Below are 14,387 nucleotides of genomic sequence, written 5' to 3' on the forward strand. Positions count from 1 at the left end.
CAAATGAAGTATTCTCTCCATAACAGACAGTATCGTTAATAGAGAAAAAGAAAAGTAAAAAGAAAAAGAAAAAGAAAAAGAAAAAGAAAAAGAAAAAGAAAAGAAAACAATAGCTAGAACAAAGCAATGGAGGGGTTTTGGAAGGTTTTTGGGTTTTTTACACCTGCAGTTTTTGTTTAGGCATTGCTTAAATAAGACCCAACAAGAGAAGTGATCAGTCCCCATAGTAGCCAGATGCAAGGAGAGCAGAGGAGTGGAGAGGGGTCTGCAGCAGAAGCACCTGCAGCTCCAAGGCACTCAGTGCTAGAACAGATCTCACCGCAGCACTGCTGTGCACTGTGACGAGAGCTGGATAAATTGCTCTGCCTTGGAGTCTTCAGGCGCACAATGCTGCAACTGACAGATCACATCATACTGCTTGCAGCAAAAGAAAATTTTAGCATGGTTCACTGGGCCGGCAGGGTAGATTTATTAGCTTCTGTATACTTTCCTTGTAAAGACAGATATTGCTGTCAGTATCTATTTTCACTGCCTTTGAAGGGCAAGAAAGACACAATCGAAGGAGATGTTTTATGAAGGTGTTACACTTAAGCTAGTGAAACAAGAAATGAGTTGGTTTCACACATTCGGTTTAAGTTCTGTGTGAAAAAAGAGGTGAGGAAACAGAAAGAAAAACAGAAAGAATACATAGTTTTTTAAGCTAAAACTGAGGATGGAAGTAATCCAAGCTTCCTCTAGTGTTAGTGGTCTTTTTAAAGAAGTCTGCTTTTGCCAGTATTGGCTTCTCTTGTCTTGCCATGGTAGGGTACTTGCTTTGAAAACAGGCAGATGCCAAGCCCTGTTCTTCTCCAGCACAGTCCCATCAAAATGAAGGGAGTCCATGCACCCCTCTGCCTGGTGCTCTGCAGCAATGCAGAAACTCTATGGACTGTTCTGGGAAAGAGACATGAGAGCAGCACAATCCACTGGTGACTACACAGTAACCCAATCTTTAAAGCAAAACTGAAACAAGTTAATAGGACCCACCATTCAGATTTGATTGCCTAAGCTGCGCGTACTTGGATATCAAGCCAAAAAGCCTCAGCTATGGGAGGAAAAGATGACTTTACACTTGTCATCATTTTCCTATCAGCATTTCTGCAGGCCAAACCTTTTGCCCAGCCTTTCGGCATCTTGACTGCCAAGGTTTTCTCAGTGGATGGACCAGAGTTTCTGCAGGATGGACAATGGACACTCCAAAGATAGCATAACCATATTACGAATTAAAAAATAGTGACGTGGAGAAACATTAAGTAATACCACCATGGAGTTACTTAGTGGCCACCATGTTATTTGACTGTCTTCCCCTCTTTCTCCAGTCGAGCAGATCAGAGAAAGAACTACTTGTAGCTTATGGTGATAGAACTATTTGATTCAAAAGAGTTTCCAGAAGAAATAAAAATATTTCTTTGGAGGAGAGAGAAACATCAAGCTAACAAAAAGTTTTGATTTTCTGTCAAAGGAAGCTTTATACTACCATTTTGATTCCCAACCATTAAATACTCTTTAATGAAGAGTCAGATTGAGTAAAAGGACAAGTATCATGCTCTTAAGATTACTGCTGGTCTCTTTACTGAATGTGAACAGGTGCTCCCCTTCACTTTCCTCTACTTAAGTCACAGTACAGCTGTTTAATTGATTGATTCCATCATCAGGCAGATATGAAGCATGACAGTAGCCAAGTAAAAGCAGGGTACAAGTGTTAAATGGCAGTGACTAAATCGCATTTGTGAATAAATTTTGCCAAATTAAGAAATATCGCTTATATATATGCTAAAATATAAACTTGGCTTAGTGGTTTTAATATTTATGAGTAATTGTGACAATAAACAGCTCTTATACTCTGTCTCGGTGGAAAACTCCATTTGACACTGACCAAGTAGCTGTCTATAGACAGGCTTATAACACCATCTCATCACCATGGCTACCATTTTAATCCTTTTTATTACTGTTTAGTGTCTCAGAAAGACTGTAAAGGAAAAACATTGTGAGACTTTTCACTTTCAGCTTCCAAAGCACAAAGTGTAAGGGATCTTCAAAATAGGGTCAGTGGGATTCTTCAGTACGTACACAGGAAGAGTGAAGTGCACATACTCTTTAAGGCTTTCAAATCTCAGAGCAAACAAGTGCATGTGGGTTGTGAAGAAGGTAAACTGGATTTCCAGAAAAAAACAGTTATCAGACCACCAGAATTGAAATTAATCATTTCTGGCCTTGTCCATTTCAAGGGTTGACCTACATGACTGTAGTAGAGATTCACTACACCAGATTAGAGTAGAGACAAAAAGTTCACCTACTGGGGTCTAAAGGGCTAAGAAGCACCAGGCCAGACTGCAGTTCAGGCCGCTGCATCTTGAGAATGTATGCAGAGGACAGTCTAGGGAGAGCCAGTGCAGATCAGCAATGAGCACTGAGCACAACCCCAAATACTTAAACACAGAGTGCTTGTCTGTACTAAAGGGATTTAAGCAGCAGCATCTACTGAATCATCTACTGCCCATTGCTGCCTACAAGCTACTCAAGATAAGTATTTCCATAGCAGAACTGGAACAGGACACTAGTAAAGCTCATATTTACCTTGGAGTGTCACATCATGGGATGTGACAAAATGGGTACTCCATCCAGACTATTTTATCTATAGTCTTCCTGGCTATAGTTTAGGAAAGCAAGAGAGAAGCTAGCCAGCTGTATGTCATCTTCCCACATTAGCAGTGGGAGGGGAAGTGAGACTTCAGGAAGTCTTTAATATCCAGTGCCCCAGACTAGACCAGTAGTTCTCCAGAAATGTTTGCCTTCCACCTTATCTTTTACAGATTGCTTTCAGAAAGATGAAGTCAAAAGAAGCCATTTATATTGTGCGCATGCTTGAACTACACCAATTTAATTAATAGTATATATTTGCTTAATTTTTCCTTACATTATATTACACACGCATTTAAGACATAAATCTTTGGAGCAAAGAAAAAAAAAAAAAAAAAAAAAGGAAGCAGCAGAAGGATTTGACTGGAAAAAGAAAGGAAGCTACCTGGCAGGAAAAGGATATAAGAAGAGAAACCTCAAAATGCCCAGCAATGTGCTGAGCCTCTAAATTTCAGAGCACTTAACCCAGAGAAATTTTCATTGTAGCTTTGGAAGAGTAAGAATTAGAACTGCAGCCGAATTAGGAGTTCTCATCAGGGCAAAGCTGACAGCTTGAACAAGAATTTGGAAGCTTTCATAGGCATGCTTCTATCTGAGGGTTTGTGTTACTACATGGAAGGAAAGTGAAGTGCATTGAAGGGTTATCTGTTGCTACAAGGTGTCTGCATGGCATCTTTATATAGGAGTAACATTAGTAATAAAATGGTAAGGTAAGAAATCAGGTCCTGACATATGAATTTAGTATATTCAAGTACAAGACAGCTGTGGGTTTCTCTAAAAGGTAGAAAGCATTAAGAGGTGAAGTGAGGCTTTCCCCATTAAGATTATATGTCTCTGGATTTTATGTTTGGATTATATGTCTCTGATAACTCCACTTCCTTTTAATCTATGGCATACTTATTAAAGCCAAAGTGCTTATTCATAACCTAAACTTTAGCCTGACAAACAGTAGCAAGTCCAGCAGAGCTGCTATTAGGATAGACTCATACAAACATCATCTTTCCATCTTTGAGGAAGGTAAGTATGTGATTTAGAAATTGTCTTAAGGACAATAGCAACACACAGATGTTTGTATTTCAACTTTGATGGATTGGGTTTGATCATCACAGAGCACTCAAATATTTCAGAAATTTTGATCAAGTTTGGATAGCTGCATTTCTTATTCCAGTCATTGTTGCTTTGTTCCTTATTTTTGGTTCTGCAAGTGGGTTATTTTTCTTAACATTTTGCTTACATGCCCTTCAAAGTCTCAAATTGGAAAGAATAAGAAAGCCCAAGGATTTACAGCACTAATCTATAAAAGAGCAAGAAGTTTAATCTCTTAAATAAGTTCTAAAACCTATTGAATCTAACAACTTTAAAAGCTTTTTTAAGAGTTTCTCAGATTGATGAAGGAGGACATTCCAGTTCACATACACAGGACATTAAGACCATGAATGGTGAGGAACACATTCACATTCAGTGATCTTTAGATTCCAGAAAAGATTTAAAACAAAACAACATCACACACCCAGATTTCACTGCTGGAATGTTTTTATTCAGCCATAGGTTTTGTTTCCCTTCCATTATCCTTGTCATAATTTATTAACCTCTCCTCCCTTTATAAATATAATTATTGTCCTGCAACTACAGACATTCCTAATCCTGTGACCTATACATGCCAAATCTTTGTGGATGTTCTAAGCTCTATCTTAGTTTGATGGGCAGTTCCTACAGAAAGAGAAAAAAAAATCTGAAGTAGTAAGGGGAGATTTTATATGTTTATTGCTTAGAAGTTCTTTGAAATCATGTATCAATTGTGTTTTCAATCAACTTGAACTGATTTCCAAAGCCTACATAGCTGAGCTGCTGACCACCTGAGTGTCTGTTCATTGCACTCCAGCACACCAAGACCTAGGGAGTTTATTCACATTACTGCAGTGCCAGAACAGAACTTGTTTCAGAGTGTGTGGGAGGGCACCACAGGGCAGAGGTATTAACTGGTTCTGATGGGGATGGCCTTGTCTTACAGGGTTGATAATTGAAATGGATAAGTTTTTATAAAGACAGGTTGATTTCTTATTGGGGAATGTGGTGCAAAGGACATCATCCACACATATCACCTCATTACAGCTTTTTTGCTCCCATTGGCTAAGTACAGTTGATCTTCATTTCTCCAGATCTGGGAAAATGTCCCACATCCAAATAGAAGCCTGACAACCCAGGGCTTTCTTACAAAGACCTGAATGTTTGCCACAGGCTTTAATTACTGATGTGCAACTCTGCACTGACACTAACATTCACAGGGCATGACACATAATTAATAAATAAATATGAATGACAACGTATGCTCTACACAAGTCACAGAACACATGGAAATAATTACTCTTCTCTGCTCTAAACACATGACCTAGATGAAAAGAGAATTAAAAAAAATGTGTTAGTCTATAGAAAAGTCTGAAGGAAAGATACTGGGTTGGATACTAGATTGGATACTGAAGAGCTTGTTACAAAGATGCAGAAAATATTCTGTGTTTGACATACATTTGGAGCAGGAAAATAAGCAAATAATTTTAAATTATAGCAAAAAGTCTGGTGTTTGAAGAAAAGACTGTCTGAATTAAATTGTCTAGGGAGACTGGATTTGCCATCGAATGACAGGTTTTTGAAAGAAGTTAGGCAAATATTTGTAAAGGCTCATACATGATAACCAGACCTGGGACAACATGACAGACTTAAAACTGAATCCGGAAAAGAATTTAAGATTCTAACAGATATTAATTGTATAGACCTATGATGTTACCTGGCATGTAGGCAAGTTTATTCCTCTATGCACACAGTTGACCTAACAGGCACTACAACCTAGCTCCTTCCCTGCATCTGGGAAAGCATGGGTCACCAAAGGACCCTCTTGCTTGAATATTTGCCTCTCACTCCCCGTATTCACACCGTATTGTATGCAAGTCCCAAAATTAAAGATGAGTGTGTCTTCGGAGTTAAAAAGCTGCACCTTACCTCCATGGCTAAGTGAGGGTGACAGAGGAGGAATCACCCCTCCAAAGAGAAGGTAGGTATCTTTTTCCGCCACCATGCACACACACTTGAAGAACATGAGCTCCTGTGTTTATTCAGGAGAAAATACCACCAGAGATATTTTGTATGCACAGATAATGATTATGAATTAGTCTCTTCTTGGAAGCGTGAGCACATGGCATTAGTGTGCCCAATGACTGGCCTGCCATAACTGCTTGTCAGCAGGCACTGCTCCACCAGCTGTAATGGGGCCATACCTCATTGCACAAAAGCCCAAGTTGGCCGACAGGTCGCCATCGCACCCTGAGGAGCTGCTATGGTCATCAATTCAGACTTCCAAGTCCTCCAAGTCTTGCCTTATGGGACCATCACATTGTTCCTAACACTTCTCATATCTTTTTGCTTACAATGGAAAGGAAGACGCTCTGAGCACCTGCTGAAGCCCTTAGATGCCTGCCGTGACTTGGATACAGCCACACAAGAACAGAAGTACACAATTTCTAGACTTATTGAAGTTAGCCATAAAGACTCAAATTAAACTATGCTAAAATTCAATACTTTTGAATTTATTTGCATTCAGCTTCAGAAATAGAAATGAAGACTTCACCATCACAAGTACAAATGGCAAAAAAGAAACATGCGCTTTTTTGTGAGAACCCTGGAAAACACCAAAACATTTCTAAAATCCTATATTGTACATGTTATTCACTGCTCCAGTAATTGCATTGCTCTTCTAGGACAAGTCACTGCATTTCTCTGGGTTTCTTTTTCCCTGTTCCACCTTTGATTGCCTCTCTGGGAAGGTGACATTGTAAATGGGAAAAAAATTGACTTTGACACTTTTCCATGAGACCTGATATCTTCTGATGTTTCCAAGCCCTACAGCAATAACAACAAAAGATTGATGGTTGAAGGAAGCTGTTTATCAGTGTGCTAATACAGACAGCTACAACCTTTGAGTAATGACAGCAGTTTATGCTCAACCATCAGAGACTGATGAGACTAGAAATCTCTTTCTTTAACTGTCAGGGGAGAGGAAACAGGGGCAGATTCCTCCTACTGGTCTCATTCCTGCTGTGCCTCTGCATAGTCAGGAAATGGGACATTCCAATGGATTTCCAAAGAATAGGATTACTGCTAAGGGTAGGGGATCCTTCCCAGGAGAGGAAGAAACTTCATACTTCAGACAGAGAACTGCCATAAATCATGGCTGTGCTTTTTTTTTCTCTTTTTCCCCGTCATGCCTGTAAATGATAGAGCTTGAAGGAAGGGAGTAGATAGAGATATCAGAGACATCTTGAACAAGGCAGCTAGCTTTTGTGAACTTTAGAATTCCTATTCTGAGACTGCAGGGTTTCTTTGTTTTAAAACAGAAAATACAAATAAATAATCTAAAAAAACATATCAAGAAATTTACAGATACAGCCACTCTCAGTTTCCCTCACCAGAACCTTCTCTTCTGGACCTTAGAGAGCTGCTTTAATTTGCACTTCCTAGATCTTCACAGTTGGTTCTCCAACACTAACTGGTATAATTAGCCTCTGTTTCCCTAGGCTAATTGCTAGAGCAACCCAGCAAACAGAACAATTTCCTCAAAACAACAACGACAACAACAAAAACAAATAAACAAGCAAAAAAAGCAAACCAAAACAGAACAGAAGAAAAGAACTTGGGTAGAAGGCAATAGTCTTAAGAGTTAGAAGCAACAAGAAAGACAGCACAGACTATAATCCACTCATATTTGCAACATGTAGAAAATTCCAAAGTAAATCCTAAAGTAAAGAGAGCAAAAGGTCCTGGTTTCTATAGTGATTTTTTTTTTCATGAGGTTTTGGGTCTCAGTCCCTAAAAAGCTCCCACACTATTTACTATACACAAGGGATTTTTTTAGCATATTTTGAATTAGTGCAGAACTACCTATGTTCCTACAACTGAAATAAGAAACCTGGCACCTATTTTCTCATTCCTGGAACTACTTCTCCCTATAAAATGGGACATGCATCACCATGACAATTTTAAGGCTGATTGATTGGGTTTGTTGTGTCTTTTTGTTTTTTATTTTTGTATTCCACATGCTAAACACCTTTAATTTGTCTAGTTAGAGCAATAAGCAAAGAAATGACAAGACCCAGTGTACTAAAAAGTCTCAACTAACCCTCAGAGTTACATGTTTGGTTTTGAGTTGTTAAGATAAATAACAAGAATTGCTAATAAAACAGAAAAAATCTTGAAAGATTTGGGATGTGGGATAGAACTGACTTTACAATATACATTTGAGAAAATGAGATTAATTTTTTGATTCATTACTATTCAATCTCTATTCTCTATCAGACCCTTTAAGGTCCAATGATAAAATATATATGTATAAAACTAATTAAGGATCAAGATTCTCTTTAGAACTATATATAAAAATAACTTTTTTCTATATTTCATTCTTATTAAAGATTTCCTTCCCACACGCTTATTCCCTGCGGCGCTTTCCACAAAACTGGACCAGTTGCAAGACAGGAAATGCTGAAAATACACAAATAGCCATAAGGATTCTGTCAGATAGCAGGTCCTAGAAAACCACAGCATTTTAAGTTTAACTGCATTCATAATGATAACATTATACATGTAATCTTGCTGTAGGTAATACCTTTCGTCTCTGCTGAATGATTTGTCAATTGAACGAAGTAGTCAACAGATTTCTGCGCTCTCTGAAAGGAAATTCTGTCCCACAGAGGGTTGTCACAGAATATCATTTTTAATCAAAATTTGAAATTATGCAGTTATTAAAATGCATTATGCAATTATTAAAATGTATTAAAATGTGTGTTAAAATGCATATATATGCATGTATATATAATGTATATATAAAATAATGTAAATAATATAAACGTATTTTTATAATATAAAAAAAAAGTATATATAAAATGTAAAATGTATTAAAAATGTGTACCTGCTCCTAAAAACCTTATATTTTCTTTCTTTCTGTAGAATTTGTTCAGGTGATTTCAAAGATGTAAAGTAAGTATTTGACAAGGTGGAATCACAAAATAAGTTCAGTTAGAGATGGCTCTGTAGGTCGTCTATTCCAACTTCTTGCTTAAAGTCATGCCAGTTTCAAAACTGGGTCAAGATACTCAGGGCTATGTCTAGCTGAGTTCCAGATAGCTCCAGCAATGGCCGTTCCAGTACCTGTCTGGGCACCTCTTCAGACATTCAGTCATCCTCTCCATGAAGAACTATTTGCACCTAGGCAGAATATACCTAGCTGTGGTCTGTTGTGGCTCAACCTGTTGCTTTGCAACTGCAAGATTTTGACTGTCTTCTCTGTAGCACACACTAAGATAGCTGGAGACAGTCATCATATCCTGCCTTGCCCAAAGCCTCTCCATACCTCCTCATACATATGTGTTCCAGCTCCTTAACCAGCTCAGTGGCCCTTTGCTAGACTTGCTTTAACAAGAGCCCAAAACAGGACAAAATACTCCAATTGTGGCCTTAAAAATGCCAAATAAAAATAAATAATTGTTTCACCCTGCTAACACTGACCCTGTTAGCAAGTGTAGACACTTGCTAACAGGACACAGTATGTGGTTAGCTCTCATCCTTACAGGAGTGTGCTGCCAACTTGTTTCGGTCTGGTTCTGAGGCAGTGCTCAATCATCTGAGCTGTTCTCGGGTTATCCCAGGCTAGGTGTAGGACTTTTTTTTATCTTTTTTGAACTTAGCATAATTTCCCTAAGCCCATTTCTGAATAGCAGCCCTAGGCTCCAGCCTACTGATCTCTCTCCCCTGTGTGGTATCATCCGTGAACTTTCTGATGGTGAGTTTCATCCCATTGCCCAGGTCACTAGTGGAGATATCAAAAAACATCAGCCCTCTTGCCATTCTAATGAGAGTCACCTTTTCTTCTCAAATGTTCCATAAAGCAAGCCAAGAACCACAAAGTGCACATCCATACTATTGTGAAGCCTTTTGTTATATTTTGTATCTAGAAACAACATAAAATCAAATAATACAGAACACTAAAAAGCATAACCACAATGAGCAAACCTAATTTATTTTAGCACTACTTTCTGTCTATTTATTTGGGATATATTTGCTTCAAGTTTCCTATTTGTCATATCCTCTTAATCTAGATAATTGCACATCAGGATGACCATGGCCAATAATTGTGTTTGAGTTCTCTCTTACTTTGTGAGTTGGGCAAAACTACATTTACTATCAATGACTATCCTCATAACTCTACTGATAAAGTATCTTGAGGAGTTTTGCCAAACTGTTTGGTAAAAGGATGTATCTATCACTTTGTTAGACTCCCCGTCTGCAATCAGTACAGCTGGTAGCACTACAAAAGACATTTTTTCACTGCTGATTTAAAGAGCTGGGAAATGACAACAGTTATGCTTACAAGTTCATAGAAACCAGTCATGTTTAAGACGTAAAGGACAATAAAGCTAGAGTCAGATGGACAGCCCTTAGCACCTACGCTCTTTGACAAACAAGGTACCCGACACTCCAAAGAATGTCTGAGAGAGGACTGCCTCCCACAGGGGTTACGCTTGAGCGTGTCCTTGTGACGGCGGAGGGCAGGCAGCAGGGTGAGGACACGGCTACTACGCGCTCAGCGCTCCCGCCGCGTATTTTTTCAGCTGCAGCTGGTTGCGCGCCCCACACACAGGCTGCCTCGCCCGCCGCGGGGCTGCAGTGCCGGCGCGGAGCCCTTCCCTGCTGCCTTGGAGCCACTCTCACTGCGTGGCGCTGGGCATGGGTTTAACTCCCCGGCGTGTTTAGGAGCCAGGGACAGCAGCGGCATCGGCAGCGCCAGCCTCCGTGGGACTCGCCGCTCCGCTCCCGGCGCCGGGACAGGTCAGTCCGTCTCTCTGCGCTGCCCGCGGGCTCCGGCCTGGCCCCGCGGCCGCGCTCACCCCCGGACGCGGCCGGCCTGGGCGGCGGAGCCTCCCCGGCGGGGCAGGAGGAGCGAGCGGGACCCGCCGGCGGCTGCTCCCGAGGACAGCGGCCCCATTCCCAGCTCTTCCCCGCCGCAGGAGGGCTCAGGGGTGCTGGGAAGGAGGCTGGACATGGACTGTAGAAGAGCTGCACTTCCCCTCTAGCCCCGTGCCCAAGCCCACGCTGCCCACTGTGGACCTGGCAGCAACTCCAGGGCCATGGAGAATCTCTCACTCCCGGAGATCAATTCCTCATGTGTGGCTGGACCTGGGAGCTGTGCAGAGAGAAGGGATGGGGGGCTGAATACATCCACTCCCCTGCCAATCCCCAGCTTCTACATCACTGTGCCTGTCATCTACTCCTTCATCTGTGCTGTGGGGTTGACAGGCAACACTGCCGTCATCTACGTAATCCTCAAAGCTCCAAAGATGAAGACGGTCACCAACATCTTCATCCTCAACCTGGCCATAGCAGATGAGCTCTTCACCTTGGTGCTACCCATCAACATTGCCGACTACCTGCTCCTACAGTGGCCTTTTGGTGAGTTCATGTGCAAGCTCATCATCTCCATAGACCAGTACAACACCTTCTCGAGCATCTACTTCCTCACTGTCATGAGCATCGACCGCTATCTGGTTGTAATGGCCACTACCAAGTCCAAGAAGATGTCCTACCGCACCTACCGAGTAGCCAAGATAGTCAGTCTCTGTGTCTGGTCCTTCGTCACTGTCATCATCCTGCCCTTCACGATCTTTGCTAAGATACACAAGGAGCAGGGGCGCTCCCAGTGTGTCTTTGTGTTCCCCCACCCAGAAAGCATGTGGTGGAAAGGCAGTCGGATCTACACCCTCATTTTAGGCTTTGCAATCCCAGTGTCCACCATCTGCATCCTTTATACTGCCATGCTGTACAGGTTGAGACACATGCACCTCCATAGCAATGCAAAAGCCCTGGATAAAGCCAAAAAAAAAGTTACCCTGATGGTGGTTGTCATCCTGGTCGTGTGTCTGTTCTGCTGGACGCCCTATCACCTTAGTACGGTGGTGGCCCTCACTACAGACATCCCGCAAACTCCACTGGTCATTGGGATTTCCTACTTCATCACCAGCTTGAGCTACGCCAACAGCTGCTTCAACCCTTTCCTATATGCCTTTCTGGATGACAGTTTCCGGAAGAACTTACGCAAACTGCTAGATTGCAGAACCACCCCATAGAGCCCATCTGCCATCCCCTCCTCTGTGACTGTCAACTTACTGTCACTAGGTCACCCCAGCCCTGGGAGTGCTTTTGCTCCACTCTCCTTGTGAAAGCCACCAAACTGTTGCACTTTGAGGACATAAGCTGGGAACGGACAGATCCTTTTCAACTTTCCTGCACCCGTTTCCTCAGCAATCCTCTCCATTCCTTCCTCCTCCCCGCCCCCCCTTTTTTTTTTCTCTCTTTCTTTTTCCTGTCATTTGATGTATTTTCTGTCTGGCTGTAGCATGCAGAACTGCAGCAAGTCCCTTACATATTTTAAAAGTTACCGTTTACTGAACTCAAGCCACGTAACTGCCTATATTACTGGAGATTTGGGAGGCCAAATAAAGATATGTAACTGAGTGTCTTGCCTCAGCCTGCCAGCTCTATGTCCTGCTCACCAGAAATATTGAAAAAAGACACAGCTCTAGGGGATTAGGGATAAATAATGCATTGAGCTCATTTCCTTTCACAGGGGGCGACCTAGGTAACCAAAATCCCCGTGAACAAGAAAAGAAAGACCTCAGTCTGGCTTAATGGAAGAAAGAATAAGCTCTCATTAGTGAATAAAATAAATAGAAGTGGGTTATCAGCCACTTGCTGTGGAAAGTAGCACAGCAGTGTCCTTTATAGCATAAAATTCTCAGGTTTTGTTTGCACTACAAGTGGTGTTTACTTTTTTATTCATAATGTACTTATGGAAATTCTTCTTCCCACACACAGGTTTCTTTTTGTTCCTAATATTTCTTACACAAGTTAGCATCTGAGAGTTTGGAAGGGACCTGCTGAAACATAAGAAGATTCTGACTTCTTTCCAACAAATCAGGGACATATGTATCAGGGACTAAACATAACATAGGCATTAACATAGGCATCTCTCAGCTTCCTTTTATGAGTTTCTCACATGCTTGTGCTCTACTCACTGGTGAGTGTTATTAAGCTTTATCTTAAGGAAGACAAAGGAAACTAAAAAAATAAAAGGAGGAGGAGCTCCATTTGTATTTGGGAGGAGAAAGGACTGAAATTTTTACTAGAATTCACAAATTAGTGTATGTACTGTATACTAGAATTCACAATATTGTGTATCTACACAGAATAAGAGAAGCTGTTTCCTCTTTTGGCCTTCTGAAAAAATCTGAAAAAAAAAAAACAACTTGTAAGACTGTGAAAATGCAGGCAGTCACTTAACATTTCTAATCGTAGTGATGTTCCTTGTTCTAGCTAATTGGCCCTTCAGCAGATATGGCCATGTGTCCTTAAGACTGTACTGAGAACTATTCAAGTTGTTTCATGCATGAATTACATGATTTTTGACTTCCAGTGTAAGTCTCCTGCTGGATCATCTTGCTAAAACTGGGAAGATTTAGATATTCATAGAACCTGCTAGAAGTAACCTGGAAAGAGTCACTAAAAGTAGCACTTACATAGAGAGCTGGTCTATTTTGTGATTAATGGCACAAACTCTGACCAAGAAAGAATAGCTATCTTCCAAAGTAGATATTTGAGAAAACACCTTGAGCCAGATTCTCTGAAAATGGAATATATGGGCTTGTTAGTATATATATCATGGGAGAAAGAAGGCAGAGTTTCTCTGTGTTTTTGGAAAGAATAATAGCACTGATTCAGTTGCACTGAAAGTTGTGACACTAATGTGGGAGTATCCTGGGTCCATTGCTTTCATATGCTGTATCTACACGTAAGCCTCTGAAATGCAGTAGTGCAAGTGATATTGGCAGACATTAAGTTGGTGTAGCACATATTTTTGGTACATATTCCCATTTCTTCTGAGTAAGGTAAGCAGAGACAGTAAAATACAGCACTTCCACTCATGCAGGAAGAGGAGACGCACAAGGTGGAGCACAAGGATTCATGTTGCCCCAGCTCTGGTTTACAGATATCCCATGAGAGTCCCTTGTAACTGGTCCCTTCCCACTGTTGCGGTCTGAATTTCTGACTAGACATGTGGAAAGTCTTTCACCAGTTGCTGCCAAAGAAACCCAGATAAAAATTTACATGCAGATTTTAGCGATTATACAAACCACAGTGCATTATAATTCCATGAAACGGGACTGATGATTAAATCATTTCTCCTTATGAGCCACTAATGTTCTCTGAGATAGTCAGTGCTAATTTCAACAGCCGCTCTAGCTGTAAAGGAAATGGAAGGATTCCTTTGGGGGACAATGACATTTTTAAGAGCCTAATTCTGCTTCATTAAAGTCAGTGGGAGGCAAGCGATTGACTTCTATTAGACACAGAAGCTGGCCTTTGGAAAAGTAAGTCCAGAAGGTGTAGCCTGCCCATTTCCACAACATGTACAAAAGTGTGCTGCAGGAACTGCTGTCCCTCAATTCGTCCTTCTGCCTGAAAATCTAATAAATTAATATTTCCAATCAGCTGCCTACGGTTTCAGCTGGGCTTGTAAATTGTAATGATGCTTCTTCCTGGTCAATCACTTGCTGTGTAGAAAGATTCATGCCTCTCTGCCCACTTTGTCAGATGTGCTTTCTACATACGTA

The 14,387-nt window shown here is 41.1% G+C and overlaps 1 protein-coding gene and 1 long non-coding RNA gene across 2 annotated transcripts in view; both read left to right on the forward strand.

Moving 5' to 3' along the window:
• LOC148595817 (uncharacterized) overlaps positions 1 to 14,387 on the forward strand; it is a 297,456-nt gene that overhangs the window by 53,165 nt on the left and 229,904 nt on the right. The gene's annotated exons all lie outside the window — the stretch shown is intronic.
• NPBWR1 (neuropeptides B and W receptor 1) lies at positions 10,833 to 11,843 on the forward strand. Its single transcript, XM_010215850.2, has one exon. The coding sequence runs from the start codon at positions 10,848 to 10,850 to the stop codon at positions 11,841 to 11,843; it is 996 nt and encodes a 331-aa protein (XP_010214152.2). The 5' UTR covers positions 10,833 to 10,847.

The sequence above is a fragment of the Tinamus guttatus genome, unplaced genomic scaffold (assembly GCF_059628265.1).
Source record: "Tinamus guttatus ecotype Peru unplaced genomic scaffold, ASM5962826v1 Tinamus_guttatus_pri_ptg000056l, whole genome shotgun sequence".
Classification (NCBI taxonomy): domain Eukaryota; kingdom Metazoa; phylum Chordata; class Aves; order Tinamiformes; family Tinamidae; genus Tinamus; species Tinamus guttatus.

Bases quoted from the DNA above. Each gene is read 5' to 3' on its own strand.
- NPBWR1 (XM_010215850.2), top strand. From the start codon at position 10,848: ATGGAGAATCTCTCACTCCCGGAGATCAATTCCTCATGTGTGGCTGGA.